At 40.1% G+C, this 17,168-nt stretch overlaps 1 protein-coding gene and 1 long non-coding RNA gene across 2 annotated transcripts in view; one reads left to right on the forward strand and one right to left on the reverse strand.

Annotated features, from left to right (window-relative positions):
- The window catches only part of LOC118174184, a 74,646-nt gene that overhangs the window by 44,309 nt on the left and 13,169 nt on the right, over positions 1 to 17,168 (forward strand). The window contains exons 3-4 of the long non-coding RNA XR_004754580.1: positions 13,754 to 13,908; positions 16,904 to 17,110. This is a non-coding gene — a long non-coding RNA (uncharacterized LOC118174184). The remainder of the gene's footprint in view (positions 1 to 13,753; positions 13,909 to 16,903; positions 17,111 to 17,168) is intronic.
- Positions 14,422 to 17,168, reverse strand: part of TEKT5 (tektin 5) — a 31,059-nt gene continuing 28,312 nt past the window's right edge. The window contains exon 8 of the mRNA XM_035339344.1: positions 14,422 to 15,380. Coding sequence (XP_035195235.1) covers positions 15,167 to 15,380 — 214 coding nt within the window. The 3' untranslated portion in view covers positions 14,422 to 15,166. The remainder of the gene's footprint in view (positions 15,381 to 17,168) is intronic.

A 17,168-nucleotide genomic window follows, 5' to 3' on the forward strand; every position in this document is an offset into this window, starting at 1 on the left:
TGTATGTATATCTATTTAGTTTTAATAGCAAAAACATTTTGTGCCTATGAAGAGATCTCACACCTTTTATTTCCCTGCTGTAGTCTGCATGAAGATGGAGGTGTGAACTTGTTCATTTCCATGCCACTTCCTTGAAAGAGTGTGTGTGTGTGTATGGACACATGCAGGCCTTGCTGTAGGGAAGAAGAGAAGCAGGTCAGACTCAGAAATTTGGCTTTTGTCTCTCCCCCCCGGGGCCCCCCCCCCCCCCCCCCAAAAAAAAAATCACAAGCAATTGCATAGCTCCTATTAAACTTGTTCTTATTCCCAATAATTCTGACTAATTGTACATTGACTACTTTCTGTAAGTTGGTTTTCTTTAGGAAGGCTATAGAATGATTTCCTTTGGTCTTCATTCACTTTGAGTGATGGTATTTCTATAAGTTATCCGCATACCACCTTTGTTCAAACAACAGTCATATTTAATAGTGAACATTCAATATGATTTAAGGGAGCTATAAAAACTCCTCCTCTGCATTTAGTACAAAGTCCTTCTATACATTTGAATGCAGCAGCATTTTAATGAGAACTGAATTTCCCTGTGTTATTTATAATGCCAAGAATGTGGGAACTGGGGAGTGCAACTCAAGGGAGAGCCCAGCAGCTGCATGCAGAACCAGTTTGGACCTAGTTCTGCTCCTCTTCTCTATATTCAGCAGCAATCCATCTACTTTAAGTATTTTAAGGCGGAAAATGTGGTGTAAAGGAAAGAATAAAGCAGTAAGATGAGGTTTAGGATATGGGCATAGTTGATCCAGCATAACCAAATAATGAGCAGTAGTCCCACCTGGAGTCAGGTAGGCTCGTTGTGCTGGCGTGTCTTTGTGCTGCCACTGGGAGGATAATGTTGAGACAGCATAGCTGGTGCTCTGTCCTGAAGGCTTTATTGACTTGGGTTTCATGCAACTTTACTAGGAAAATCTTTTTTTTTTTTTTTTTTTTTTTTTTTTTTTAGGAGCGTGGTACATTGGTAGATGTTCTGCTGAACTCCTTTGTTTTCAAAGAGGGAATAATATAAAGGAAACGTACAGTGAATGAGTTCATGAAATACTAATGCTGTCCACTTTTCTTAAGCTCATAAGGATAGATAAAAGGATTTTCTAAGCTATCAATAGCTTGCTTTGTCAGACACTTTCCAGATGAGTACAGTGAGGTTGGAGAAAGGAGGACTTTTGGCTCGATACAACCCCTTTGATTCCTTTCATATTTCTTTCAAAACAAGTTTTTGTGTTTTAAGCATGAGGAAGAAAAATAAAAATAAAAAAATTGGCAAGTAGAAGGCTTTTTGTGGGAAAGATTAGTTTGAGTAATATTGTGTAGAAACATCGGGCATTTTTAGTTCTAGAGAGATGGAGAAAATTCCTTAAGGCTTTTCCAGATTCTTAGAAGGATTTAATTTTTTAAATAAATGGCTGTTAGCTTTGCTAATGTTGAGGAATGTTCTATATGTGAGAAGCCTGAAAATAATAAAATTGGCATTTTAATTACTTGCATTGTTTTTCCCCTATGTCCAGTATGTAAGAGGCCACTTGTTTAGTGCACTCAGCGAAGCAAAAATGAAAACAAGCTTCTACTTTTTTTCTGTTTACACTCTGACATTTCTAAACAAGAGAAGAATGCAGAACACTTGTGGAAGAGATGGCTTTCACCTGGATTTGCCAGTTGTAACAACTTTAAAAGTTTATTATGAATTTGATTGGTAATCATATGTTATATTAGAAATATTGAGAACAATTAGACATGCCCAGAGAGTCAGACATTGTACCTAGTATAAATCCCAGACTCTCTTCCTGAAGAAAGAAATGACACGCATATTTCAGTAGCATTTGGACCACTGATGAGTTATATCACATAAATCATAATGATCAAAGGGTCCAATGAGCAGAGTAGCAACTAGGGAAGTGATTATCTTTTCTTTCCTGTTCTGTCATTCCTGACAGTGGAGCTGGCTTTAAAAAAGCTTGTTCTCTTTTATAAGCCTGTTCAGAGGTAATTCCCATTCAGCACTGTTCACAGACTTGGTGCCAAAGGCCTTTAACAGTAGTAGAATATGACCTTCCCACACACACACACACACAAAAAAAAAAAAGCTACGGCACTAAAGCCTGTTGCACCCAGAATCAATGCTCCCTGGTCAGAACGACAGACTTCTGTAAGTAAGGGCTGGGTGGCTGATAACCACCATAGGAAAAAAGTTGTTTGTGAGTGATTCTCACTGATCTGACAGTGTCATTTCCTTCCCCTTCTGCTCCCAAGGGAAGGATATCCATTTCTTTTCTTTACAAAATGAACTTTGTACTATTAACTGATTACATTACCTAGTTCTTCACCTTCAACACACCTATGGGAGTGCTTTAAAATTAGCTCTTAGCTGGAGCTGTATACTTAACGCAGTTTGCAGTATGATTGTTTTGCTGTGAGGAAGCAGGCAGAAATCAATCAAATTCCCAATCCCCTTGAACACGCTTTCCACAGCTGTTTTGAAGCACAGATGAGGTTTTCTGGTGGCTTGGGGAAGAACTGTAAAACATCTCAGCACAAAGAGTCCTGAGAGTGATCTGCTGTTTGCTGGACAGAAGCAAGCAATTGAGGGAACAGGGAGGATGTAATAAAGCATGTAAGGTTTTGCAGTGAATGCTTAGCATAACTGTATACTGCGGCCTGAATTGCAGGCCTGGAATATCTAATTGTCAGTGCCTAAGACTGAAAAAACAGTGTATTTACTCTGCAGCGAATGCTGTTCGTTGCAATTCTTTCACTTCATTAGTGAGATGAGCTGAAAAGCAAAGGTCACAATGTGCTTGAGCTGCTATTGGTGAATTTGTCAGGCAGGAAGGAAATGCCTTCTTCAAGAAAGAATTTGGATGGTGACTATTACATTCTCCACTTTCCTCATGTATCTGATAAAATTATGCTGATTTCTTTAACTCCCTCTCTGAACATCTTCCCCAGCCCCTCTTTTGCCAGTACGTGTTTTTCCCCCATTATTCTACAACTTGTCCCAAATTACTCTTCCTGGATGTTCTTTTCCCACCACTTGTATTTCACAGCTAGCAGTGTACCAGTTTTCTTCTCTCTTAAAAGCTTTCTCAATGCTTACAGTGCTCTGGGTGGCAGTCACTACTTGTTTTGCCAGGGAGCAGCCAAGTCAGTCAATGCACGGTTGTATTAGTGATGGAGAAAAAACGTGTTTTCCTTGGGTGGTGAAACAACTTGAGTCCTGACTCCAAATAGATTAGCCCCTGTTAAAAGAGTAATTCTTAGTCTTTGCACCTGAGATAAAATGAGCTTGCAGGGAGATGCTTTTCAAAAGCTGTGGATGGGGAATTAAGTTTTTGAGTCTGCTTCAATGTCAGTAAGAAAATCGCAATTTTTAAAAGCAACTACTGTCTACTGGAATGATAAAATGATTGGAGAAGAGAAAAAAAAATCCAACTTTATGTATGAATTTTACAGCAATTCTTCTCTAAGTCGTAATGGCATCTGCTGAGCCAAACAACATTACCTTGGATTATTTTTCCCTGACAAGTTAATCTTCCTGGAATAAAAGGTCAGGAATGCAATGATAAATGTATTTTAAATATCTATGGTGTGTAGCTTTGTCATTGCCAAATTCAGTAGCTGTCATGTGTCTTGTGAGTCTTTCTCTGCTCTGTGAACAAAAATAAAACGCTATTGCTGCTCTTGTAGTGTGTGCATGTTGATCGCTAGTTTTGAGTTGGAAAGAGATACTGATTCCAATGAAAAACATCTTAAGGAATTCTGTGAATTTAAAACTGGGAACTGTCTTTGGCTAACAGTTGTAGTCTGCATTGCTGCTTTAAGACTGTTCTTCTCTGGGAAGAATTGGGAAAATTTTCTGATTTGAAGATGAAGGATTGCAGGTATTTCATCTTTCCTCTTATTCCCAGGCTTCTCACAAAGCTGTTCCTATAATCATGGAAAGTCCAGGTTGAGCACACAAAACTGGGCATCAATTTGCATTGCTAAGACATTGATCACTTTGAAGGCTGTGGGCTTCCTGGGACATCTCGGCTTCAGACCAACATATAAACCACCAGCTTGTAAGGCTGGTGTAGTCACAACAGTACCATCAGGTGACTGACTAGCACGACAGTCTACTCCATACTAGCAATAAAGATGAAATCTGAACAGAATACTTTTCTGCTATGTTTAATTGATTATCAGCCTTAATATGTTGCAATTGTAATGTAATTGTTTCCCCAATGGGAAAATAGGATGTAATATCTCTCATCTTCATCAAGAAGGGGTTTTGTCAACAGTAACTGGCTTTCTTAATCTTTTCCTCTTTATATCCTTGCTCAGTTGTTGCTTTGCTTGATTTCTTACTACCAGCTTTGAAAGACACTGTTTTATACAAGCACCTAGCGCTATAAATTGTATATTGGTAAGTGGTCTGTAGCATCTGATAAAAGACAAAAGAAGAAAAAATCATTCTAGAGCATGCATTCAGGCACCTCAGCACTGAGTTGTGATTTGACCAGTTGATGCCTCTGTTGGCTAATTGTTGCATTTCTCATCGACATGGGGGAGAAGCTAGAGAGGTCTGTACTCAACAGCCCTGCAGAGGAAATGGTGGTAGCAGGAAAGTAGCAGAGATTATGGAGATTGCAGCCCCTTGTCACCTCCTTACCTAACAATTCTTGTATTATTCAGTATTATCTTCAAAATAGTTAATTCTCCATGTGGTCCGGAGGTGCTGCTTTCCCATGTGGCATGAGGCTTGCCACCAGGCTCAGTGCCATGTGCCAGGGCACCTGGAAAGATTATGACAGATCTAAATACAAAGTGGTGGCCTCAAGTAGGTGAATCTGTCTGGCTGCGTAAACTCTGTTGTAAAAGTTCTCATACCACAAATAGTTCTTCTGTTCTAGGAATACGAAAGATATATGGACATTAGCATGCTGGAGCTACCTACTAGTAATAAATCATAGTGCCTAAATGTTTATGTATAGAAACTGTGCAGCTCTCCAATGCATAGCTGCTATTTAGCTGCCCCTGGGGAGAACCGGGTTGTAGTTCTTCTGCATAAGTGCCTTCAGCTGGGGTACAAAAAAAAAAAAAAAAAGTATCATTTGGGGCTGTCAGCCTGGCAAGTCTGTCAGCTTTGCTGCACAAACTGCAGATGAGGGAAAAATTAGTGTTTTCCACCACCTCCTAAAGATTTGTTTAGTAGCAAAGCCTCATGCATTGCTTGCAGGTTACCAAACAAGCCAAACCCACCCACCAGTCTCCCCACAGGACTTAACATCTCTGCTAGGCCATATTATTCCTGAGTTTCTCCTTTTATAGAGTTGTGACTTCAGTAAAACGGCATTGTTTGCTTAGGCGTGTATTGTCTGTTCTGTGTTCGGGACACAGGAAACCTCAGCTATGCCAAAAATATTCACCAAAGTATTCAGAATACATTTTTTAACAGGCTTTCCTCCATCTAGCTGTAGATTCTCTCTACCCAGGCTAACAAACATGAGGACAAATACATGAGCTGGTATTCTGTTGGGCAAATCCATTCATGGTCAGTACAATGCGTACAACGAATTAATCAATAAGTAACTGGTTCAGATGAACTCTTCCTCCAGTAGATTTAAGGAATAAGCACAGCTTTGAAGCTCTGGAAGAGGGAGCATGCTTTGTGATGCATGATACCGGATGTGCATTAGCAATTAGCTATTAAACTCGCCTTGCTTTAAGCATGGACTGTGCACCAGTCCTAAGTGCTATGGTACCACTGAGCCCAGGTGGCTTGGGTGGTAGCTGCCATTTACACGATTCAGGTGGAATCCTCTTCATTTTGGGGACTTGCCTTCTTTGTAGGGGTATGTGTGTCTTTGCGGCCATCAAGGAGGCTGGATGGTGCAGAGAGTATTTATGGCACTGGCATCTAATGACTTTTCCCAAGTCTGCTAGATATGTATTTTCCTGCATGAGATGGAGGTGTGGTGGTGCCCTTTCTTTGGTGCCTCAAATGGCTGTAGGGAGGCTTGGCAAGGGCTGTGCTCTTTCCTTACATGAGAAAGGTGAAGTGAGGACACAGCCTGAGCAAGCAGAAAGGAGTGTCGGTGGGAAGGGAAGAGCTCAAGCTGTAGCTCCTAGGGAGAGGGACAGGCTGTATGGACAGGGAGCAGCAGTGGTGCAGACTAGAGCTTGCCAGAGGCAGGTTAGAACAAGCAGCTGCAATTTCAGCAGCCAGCTTAACCAAACTAAACTGAACAAGTAAGAGCACAAGCCCAGCTCTGCAATGGCTGCATGCATAACTGAGTTTTCTTGGTGACTCCTTGTTGTCAGGGCATGGCTCTGTAAAACTCCAGCAAGGGGGTGTGCACAGGGATCCTCATGGCCCCCAGACCCTGCAGAGAAAGCATGTATACTTGTCATTCCTTCCTTTGAAGGGTAAGAGGTAGGATGTGCCGTATTCATTGCTAATTCCATTCTGGTTTGAAAATACATTCTCTGAGAAGCAGGTGTGTTTCAGATACATCGTTAACACTGTCAATTAAGAGGTAAGCATTTACACCAGGTCTGTGCCGTGGGTAGAACAACCATTGGCATGCCAAAACTGAAGCAGTTCTCAGGGTATCTGAAGTAGCTAGCCAGGATAGCTGATTTCCTAATAGTGAAGGTACTGGCATGGTTCACTCCAGTGTGTACTCTTGCTATGAAAGGATGAAGAGAAGTTTCACATTGAAGTCTGTGCAGATCTGGTGTGTTATGCAAAAGTTTGTGAGCCCGTGTCTCCAGACCCCAGGAACAGCACTGTTCCTTCATGGAGCCATGGGCAGTAGCAAAGCAAAAATTGCTCTGCTCTTCTAGCTGTGGTTTTCCAGGTTTCTCCTCACCAGCCAATTCTCGCTCCTCTGAGTAATTCTGCAGCATGGGTGAGAGCAGGCTTTGGCATAGCTGGCTGTAAAAACTGTGTGGTAACAGATGGGTGAGTGTCAGCCACTGCAGGTCCCTGAAGTGCACTGAGCAGTGCTGTGTGATGATAAACAGTAGTGCTGACAGGCTGCTGAAAACAGGGGACCCACATCATTGCTTAGCTGTATGGATAGATTGCTTTTACAAGCAGCCAAAGGCACCACAAACCAAGATGCTGATTTGATTTGTGCCTGTAAACGATTTTAGCCAGTTAGCTAACATTTCCTGTGATCTAGTAAAATGTTGTGTATCATAAAGGATGCCTGTGGGAAGCTGGCTTGGGATTCCACTTGCTGGGTTTGGCCAAGCTGCTGTTGCTCCCCATCGGTGGGCCAGCCCTGTGGGTGCTGCTTCCTGTGTTCCCTTCAGCCAGGACATCTGGCGGAGCTCTGCAGCCAGCCCTTCCTGATCTCAGAGTGGTTGAAACTGGGGAGCACTCCCTGGGACCAGTAGGGCAGAAGCAGTATTGCTAGTGCCACTTATGGGTTAGGATCACTGAGGTTTAGGGAATGCCGATGCTTCAGGAGAGAGTTGCCCAGAGGCCAGAGGTCACAACAAAAGCATCAAACAGTAGTGCAACTAATGGAGATAATGCAAAAACCACAGCAGCATGGAGCTCAGTTTTGGCTGTAAAACACATACTGAAATTCTTGGTTAACATTTAATGAACTCATTGTATAGGCTGAAGTCATAGCAGCATCTGCAGCATGGGGGTACCACAAACCACTTGGCCATGGGGCAGGATTATGGCAGCCGCAGAGTCCTGTTTGGCTCCTTGTGCCTGCCTGAGTGAGGCAAACGGGCACTGCAGATACAAATGAAACTCCTGATTCCATTTTCGGGTTTACCTCACTTTCCTGTACGGTGTGTTTGTAAATGCTTGCTAGTTGAACGCAGACAGTACTAGGTAGGAACATGAGTGGTCACGTACACATTCCTGGCGTGGATTTAGGGCTGAGGCAGTTATAGGTGGAGCTGGCTGAGATAGCTGCAAGTATGAGTTTCACAGACTTCTCTCAGAACATTGCCTGCAGGGCACAGGTGCGATATGAGGGGATGAACACTACTCTCTGTTGTGTGTTTGTAGTAACATGACTGTTTTTGTTTCTGAAGCCCAGTTTTTAAAATAATGTTGCCTCTTCCTCCCACAGCAACTTAATTTACAGCATGGATGCTGAATTGCCTCAGTGTGCAGCCCGAGCCCACCTGGATCAGGTGCCTGTGCGATGAATGCCTTTCCTTCTTGTGTACTAAGGCAAAGCACCAAACACAGATGCACAGGCTGCAAGCAGCATTTTGCAGGGCTCGTTGCAGAACGGCTGTGATCTCAACAGTTGGCAGAGCACAGGGTGGCTCCTGTGATGATAACTCTGAAGCCCAGTGCATCAGCCCGTGCCACTCAGTGCCCCGTGGTTTCACTGAAGCCCCCTACTCTTGCTGTGCCAGCTCTGCTTGGCTGTGAAATCTGCAACTGTGATGGGCTTGTAGGGGCTGCAGAGTATGGACCTGCTGTCACTCAATGCCCCAACACCTTCCTGACCACAATTTGCTCCATGCCCTCTGACCTAGAGATTATTTTTACAACTGTCTTTTGTTTGCATAAAGCCTCGTTTTCTTGTGCTGAATTTTCTTATGAATGTTTGTTTCACAACATTAAAAAATTTCCCACTAGAAGACCACCTCTGCCTTGTTTATTTAGACATATTTCCCTCCTTTTTTTTTTCCACTTTAAAAATTCCATTCAATATTGTTGGCTTCCATGACAGTAATATAACAGCAAATGCCTTAAAATATAATAATAATTAAAAAAAAACTGATGGGGACTCTTATTTGTATAGCGTAGATCAGCCTTAGATAAAATACTCCAGGGTATTTTATATAAGCTTGAATTTCTTTGCATTGGCAACCAATGAAGGACTGCCTTGGTGTTTATAAATCCTCAGAGAACATCTAAACAAAAGTTTGAACTACTGTGTTGTCCCCTCTACATATTTGTCTAATAGAGATACAAGAATGTTATCTGTGTTTTTGAAAATAAAAATCTAAGGGATCAAAGGACATCATAGGAAGAGTGGGTAAACATTTATGGATTTCAGTTGAAAAATAACAAGAGCTTTAAAGTCCAAATAGTTAGGAGGGTCTTTCCTTCAACCAACAGCACAACCAGTCTGACCTGTGCCTTATTCTACTGACTAAGTTTTAATAGAAGGTTTGTTTTATAGCATGGTTTTCAGCAGGCCTGAGGCCAGAGATCTGAACTGGTAACACACGTAATAAGGAGGCAGTGGTGGTTTTATGCCTTGAGGAAATACAGCAAGCATGTTCTTACATGCTGTGGGATCATAACACAGGGATACTGAAATTTCTACCATTCCTTAACGCTTCAAAGCAATGTGCAGTAGAAGAAAGATCTGCTGTTTTGCATTGTCTATAAATTTATTTATTTTTATTGTACAGTAAAACATTTATCTATTTGTCCCTTGGTAATTTATCTTTCATTGTTGGAATTGGTTGTAACTTTACTGTAAGAATTGAGTCCTTTGGTTTAAAAGAGAAGCCTGTAATAATTTACTTAGGGTGTGTTTCCTTCTTGTAAGAAAGCATTTAAGGGGAAGAAATGCAGAAAGAAGCTGAAATTTTCATGGTAGTTGGACTGCTGCTGTGGTGTAGGGATCCAGAGTCATCTGCTTCTGCTTTTGTTTGTCACCGGTGTATCTGCTTTCAGTGTGCTACAGCTCTCGTGTTCTGAGTAACCTCTTTTATACGAGGTGTTGACCTCTCACAACGATGAAGAAAATTAGTCCAAAACCACAGCGTGTAGCAACAATTATGTGCCATGGCTGCTTGTGGGTTAAAAAATCGATCACCTAGAAGAAAACTTTATCAGGATTGAAGGCGACAAATTTCAAATCTCATCCCTGCTGAACATAGTTTAGATGTGTGCCCTTTGCCATTATTTCCAAAAGCTAAAAGGATTTGGGTCATATTAGAGAAATCTATGATCATTATGTGTTCAATTCATGCCTGTTATTTCTAGGGGGAAAAATCCCAGAGAATCCTTTTTGGTCTGTAGACCTATTGTGCCCGCTATCCTACCCTGGGGCCCACAGTGTCAGTAGCTATTGATTTTCCTAGGGAACTTGCAGATTCTGACCACTTGTGAATGTGAAAATTATTATCCTGTGTTTTGATTAATGATGATAATGTTATCATCATCATCGGGTGCATGCAAAGTGTAAAGCACGGATCTGCTGGGGCTCCTATGTGTTACTCCTATGTATTACCTAAATGCTGGGTCCCTAATGTCCCTAAGAAGGTACAGCACATGTTCTGAAGAAGAACCTAGAATATCATGTTGAAGAACGAGCTCCAGTTCTACCAATAAAAACTGATCTGAAAAGGAGAGAGAGTAAAAGGGGAGGGTCCCCATGTTCTTATAACTTGATGACACCCACTTCCATTCTTGTGGGGAAAAGAAGAGAGTTTCCATGTGGGGAAAATAAGAGACTTTATATCTAAGGAATAGACAAATAGTAGGGTTTTGTTTTGTTAGCACTACCACCAGGAGTGAGTTGATTTTTCCTTAGGTTTAATTTCAGAGATTTAATGTGAGACATTCAGGTTGTGGATTGTTTTATTTCCATGTTTCAAGGAATAAAATTCTGAAAATTAGATTCTGAAAAGAAACAAAACAAATAGTTGGATGACAGCCCTGGACTTCAGGAGGACAGACTCCGACCTCTTTGGGAATCCAGCGGTGATGTGGCCATGAAGAAAAAGGGGATCATCGAGGTCTTACTGATTTTTTTTTCCCCCCAATCTTATCAATTCCTCTGAGTTCAATAATTGTCCATTAAAATGTGCAGGAAATAGATTAAAGGTTGCAGGAGGCCTGTATACATGAACAAAGGGTTGCTGACAAAACTCAGGCCAAATAGAAAAAAAAACATATGAGAAGTGGAAATGCTGTCAAGTCACACAGGATGACTACAGAGTCAATGTCCAAGCATGCAGGGATGGTTAGGAAAACCCAAATCCACCTGCAGCTGAATTTTGCAAGGCACATGAAGAACTACAAGAAGGGAGCTACAAGTGTATGAGCAACAAAAGGAAAACTAGAGAAGGCTTCCCACCTTGTTCTCCCTAGTGAAACAAAAATACAATAATGTTATGGAACAATGCAATTGTACAACCGTATTACCAAACTGTAATTTGTGTTTGAATGTAATTTCCAAAGTCAGTACTTGTCTCCATAGTTAATATTCCTTCTTTGTCTCCCGTTGTTCACACCTTAACATCCTGTGCTGAAAATGCATGCCAAATCTTACATGGTGAGTAGTTCTACTGGAAAGACTTGTCATATGAGCACCGTCACGTATATTGACTAGGGACACTATCTGTAAGTTCTGTGGGGCAGGGAATTTTATCTACTCATGACAAATTTTACTTCCTTGCTGTGATTTCATAAAATAAGAGGAATAAACTACTGGTAGATCTGGGTAAAATTAGCTATCTTCACTAAAATCAGTAATTGTGCTGAAATGGGATTATCACTAATGAAGATACTTAGGTCCGTTGTTCTCTTACTCTGGAGGATGAGTCCCTAACTCATGAAGAGTTATAGTTTAGATAATGTTAGGAAATAGCTTGTCTGGAACTAAAATTATCTCATTGTTTGAAACAGGCAGGGACAGGTTTTGGTCTTTTCTGCATTGGTTTATTTGCTATAAAAACAGATCTTTCAAGTTTTATGGATCTGCTCATTAGATTTGTGGGTTTATACATGGAAATACAGTAGCTTCTTGAGGTCTGTCGTTGCATGTGAGTACATTACGGATGCTGTTCATAAGGAGAGAGATCTCCAAAAAAAAAAAAAAAAAAAAAAAAGATAAAAGGATGTTTATATTTATATATGTTTAAGAGATTCTCAGGTTTATCTGGGTAAGTATCTCTATGCTTATTTGCTTATTAGAAATGTGTTTCTTATGACGTATTCCCATCATAGCTTGTGTTAACTACATTCTGGATGCCTTGTGAATTCATTTACACAGTAAATCAGTGGCAGAACAAGATGACAATCCAGGTTTTCTGCCTTATCCATCTACCCAGACTTCTAAGAGGAAAATACTGATTTATCTCTCCATCCTCTAAAATTTGGTAGCTGAGTTCCAGTCTTTTTGAACTATATAGCCTAGGCCTATGGAAGTTTCCCCCTTTTCTTAGATAGTCTAAAGGAAACTGCTTACTTTTACAAAGAGGCCATGTGTTATCAGCAAACTTAAATATGCTGCATGTATGGGTATCATTAATGAAAGATGTGAACATTTTCTTCACTAAGATTTTTCCACTAGGTTGATATATAGTGTACTAGGATATTATATAAATAATATGTAAATATAAATAATATACTAGGTTAATAAATAAAAAATGTGGGTAGTTAAGGAAGAAATCCTATATTCTGTTCTTATTTTTGCAGTACTCAGTTTATTCTTGTCGATTGTCGCTGAATCTCAGAACTACTGTTTTCATGCAGAACGTAGACCCCTGGTTTTACTCAGTCACTCCTAGGAGGAGTTTGCACTGTTCAAATAAGTTCAGTGTTTGCACTGACTATAAAGTGAGCACTCCACCCAAAAGCAGAGCTGCAATCTTGGAGAGAACATGACCGAAGAAAGGCACAAGAAGTAGCTGGAACTTCTGATGTTCTGAGCCATGGCTCAACCCCAGCATCTCTGTTCCTAAGCCCCCAGATTTACAAATTCAGGGCTTTGATTCAGGCCTACTTGTCAGTCATGTTGCCTGCTTGCAAATTTTTTATTTTTTTTTTTTCTGTGAAAAAAGCGTTATAAGAATTCAACTCTCTTAAACGTGCTTTCCTTCTGCTATATGCTTCTTAACTGGGTTCTTGGCATAAGGAGGGGAGAAACTATTTCTAGAGTAGCTGTGTGAACTGGGAAAGCTTCCAACTTCTAGAAATGTATTTAAAGACTTGAAGTTGATCCAAATTTCCAAATAATTTTTACTCTTCTGCTTGGTCAGCTGTCAGTATTTGATAAATAGGGTGGGACTATGGTCAATATTTAACAGCTCAACACAAATATTATTCTTCATACATTCTAAGAATAATATAAGAAATGCAAATCAAATACCTACACTTTGGTGGTAACAGAAGAAAGTGATACAACCTCCCTTGCTGCCTTACAAAGGCATACAGAGGGAGGAAAATGTTACCAGTGGTAACAGTCTTCCCGCTGAAAAACAAAACACAGCCAGATTCCTCATTCCTCCTACCTAAAGGCTTGTCCCAGGGGCAGTCTGCACTTGAAGTTTGTTGTTAGCGTTTACGAGTAAGAAACATTAAGATATGACTTAATTCAAACCAGATTACCAGTGAAGTCTTCTGTAAGAGTCCCTCGTGCACACAGTGGCCCCTTGGGCTGCTCTGCAGTCATGTATCGCAATATAGACACAAGTTGTGTTTCTGGAAACTTCCCCCATATTTGGGGGAATTCCTCCCTGGGAGTTGGAAACAGTGTGCACTATCCATAATCAAGTTACAGGAATTACCCTAATTTAGAGAATCAAGGTGCAGTGCAGTCAATGTTAGATGAGTTTAACGAGTACCAGAGTAGGCACGGATGTCACTTACCAAATGTGTGTTCCAAAATGTTTTTTCTAGGATTTTACATATGTACAAATATTTCACTGTGTAAATAGTTTGACACAATAAGCAGGAGATGCAACTTTTTTTTAAAAAAAAAAAAAAAAAAAAGTGAAGGAATGGAATTGAGTGTGAAACAGCTCAGCCACAGCCACACAGTGAAAACTGAAGTTAACTTGCAAGAAGGTATCAGCACCACTGGGCTCAGTGATCCTCAGCAATGTTCCTTTTATTGGGAGCTGAATTAAGCCACCACCCACACAAAACAAAAGGTAAGGAACAGAGCCAGTTTGTTCGGGAGACATTCAAATCTAGCATTGTTTCAGTTTTGGCTTTGGTCCAGAGTAAAATGTGTTTTGTGTGTTCCTAGAGCTGTTCTGTAAAGGGGACCTAATGGAGCAGGAAACAGCTCAGTTACTACAATTGTGCTTTATTGCTTATGCTGTACTATGTGGGTGTGAGCGAACCCAGTAGAGAGGCACAAATAGCAGTAAAACATTTTTATTCTGTTTTGTCCAAAAGTCAGACTGCTTTAGCATGAGTTAAAACTAGTTCTTCATCAAATCCTTTACCACACTATCAGTGTTTCAACCTTCACCTGGAAAAGTCTGATCTCAAAGCCCATTCTTCCAACATCTTTCCACTACACTGAATAGTGCTCAGTTGAGATCTAGAAAGCTGGGCGATCTTGACTTAAAGACTGAAGGACTATTTCATTGCTGTCATTGTAGGTACCTCACATTCTGTATGCTGGTTCCGTTCCCCCTTCTCTGTCTTAACTTTCTCACTGGTGATGATGGAGCAATGGTATTGTCATTGTTCATTAAGTCCTTTGAGATCTACTGCTGGATACTACACATTTCTATAAAGTTAAGACCCTTAGACATCTTTCATGAATAGTTCATGTAAATACACAATATTTTACTTATGCTTAAAGGTATGAAAGATCTAATGAAATTTAAAAAAAAAAAAAAAAGTAGGGATGAAAAGATTCTCTCTCAGAGAATACAGGCTACATGTGCACCGGAAGTTGTTGCACTGACATTGTCCTTCAACTTCTACAAATCAAGCTTGTTCGATGTCCTCTAATTCTAAACGAACACCAAATTTATCACTGCTAGACAGGAGGAGTGTGAAAGGACAGGGTAAGCATTTAAACACAACTTTACCATACAAGGATTGATATACAAACGGCACAATATGCCAGACAGTTTAATCCTGTATTGTACTTACTCCATTGAGAAGTACTACAGCGTGTTGTCCATTGCTTTCTCTACCTAGTAACTCACAAATATCCTGTAATATTTGTCTGGTTATTTTAGCATGCTCTGATTCTGTTAGAACAAGTCCACTAATTCTACACCACAGTGCAGCTTCAGCTGAGACTACACAGTATCAAAGGAGAGAAGCACAGTATTGATTTGGGTTAGTTTATTTCTGTTGAATTTTGTTATTTGGGGGGAAAAATGTTCTCTTCAGAAAATCTTTGCAACTTTTATATTGTGCGCAAAAGATATAAAAGTGTACTGCTCAAGTGTAGCCAATGAGGCGTGGGGTGCTGGGGAAGGTTTTGCGCATGTCCATACACTTCTTGTCAATGAAGAAAGAGTTTGCCTTTACAGAAATGTCATGTTCGAGCTTTGATTTGTTGGCGAGCAGCATCTGCAGAGTATCACGGGCTTCTTGCAGACGTTTCTTTAAGGTCTGTAAGGTGTCATCTATAGTGTAAACTTCAGTGACAAGCCTGAAAAAAAAAAAAAAAAAGAAGGGGACAGGTTGCTCACTTAACTTTAGCAGTCCCTCACCACATTCCTTTTTTGACAGTCAGATTTTGAGGCAGAATTTGAACAGCCTTCTTGGACTGAATTAATATAAAACCTATTTGTCAATGAATCCACTCTGTATTTTATCTGATACCTCCTCTGTATTTTATCTGATACCTCCTCACTTGCAGACTACATGTTTAACCTCTCTAGGGCTAGCATGGCCAGGCTGAATGCTTAGCGTGTAGTTCTGAAGTGTATGTTTAGGATGGATATTACTGGACTCTGTGTAGTTTGTGACAGCTCAAACCTGTGCAGCATGTGTGCTAAATGACCTAGATTTGGTGGAGGAGCATGTTAATAAGAACTAGAATTACTTATCAGAACAACCACTGAAAGTAGAGTTCTGAAATCAAGATTTTCTTTGAGCTGATGTTAGCCACGTTTCTTCCAGTAGCCTATCAACACAGATGTGGCAAAGCTTCTTGCATAGTCACTGAGTTGATAAACTCTCTTTAATGCTGTCAACTTTCTTATCTAATGTTCTATTAAATGAGCAAAGTACGATAGCCTATTTAAAAAATAATAATAAAAAACCAGAATCAGCTTTAACTTGTTTTGGGACAGTCCCAGTTGCTTTAGCACAGAACAGCACAGAAAAACTAGACTTTATTAATTTGTTTTCTGTCTAATCCCTTCACTACAAAGTTGGCAGCACACACAGAGAACAAGTGCCAACATCAGCACTTCCTTTTTAAAAAGCAGCAAACTCAGATAACATTTACATGTTACAAAGAAGGGGTTCATTTGATATTTTCTTTCTCTATTGCAATTGAACTATTTGCTGAATCTTTGTGCTTTAAACAAGAGAAATACACTTAAATTATTTTAAAGTAAAAAATAAAATCATTTAAAAGTGAATTAGCAAAAGGTTTTGCTTTCTCAGATAGGAACTTCTCTAAGAAAATAAATTTTATTTGAGATGTGAGCTAAGCCAAATATTGTGTTGAAAAAAAAGTGCCCATGTTTCAAATACCCTCTGACAGAATTTCCATCACTAATTGTGGTTATGATGAACATAACATACAAAGATGTGGATCAACTAGAGCATCCAAAATAATTTGGCCTGGCCTGGACAGCAGTGGCATAACAAAATTTGTATGTGTTGGAGGAAGGAGAATAGGATACACTAATTATCTGTCACTATAACTATGTCTAGTAAAGAGCACACTTGTACAAAAATTGTTGTTGAAATATTAGAAATCATATCAGGCTCTTGGCAAACTCGTGTACAATAAGCCTAAAATACTTCTGAATACCTGCACAACCGCTTGTGAAGTTTTTATATAACCTGTAAGCTGGTAGGAGTTGGAATGATTCAGAAGGCCTACATATAAATTCAAGAATTTCACATTTATGTCTTTTTACGCTAGTTTAAGAAAATATACAAAGACATTCTGATTTACAGTAATTTCAGATGAGGCTTGTGAACTTTTTCAAACAGGACCCTTTGGAATGTCAACAGCATCACTGGCAATTGTGGGAAGGAGGAATAATGTGACTCTGCTTTCAGCACACTTGAGATCACAGTTTGGGCAAGTTTTGTATCTTGGATATGTGCAGTCCTGCTGAACAGATTGGTATCAATCATAATGCTGCAGACATGTTTGTGGAAGAGATCATCGGGGGGAAATAGGGAGAGAACAACTCAGTGAGTAAAGACTGAAATTGTATTATTTAAGGCCATCTTGGTTGTGGTGGCAGTGTTT

This window comes from Oxyura jamaicensis, chromosome 14 (assembly GCF_011077185.1).
Source record: "Oxyura jamaicensis isolate SHBP4307 breed ruddy duck chromosome 14, BPBGC_Ojam_1.0, whole genome shotgun sequence".
NCBI lineage: Eukaryota > Metazoa > Chordata > Aves > Anseriformes > Anatidae > Oxyura > Oxyura jamaicensis.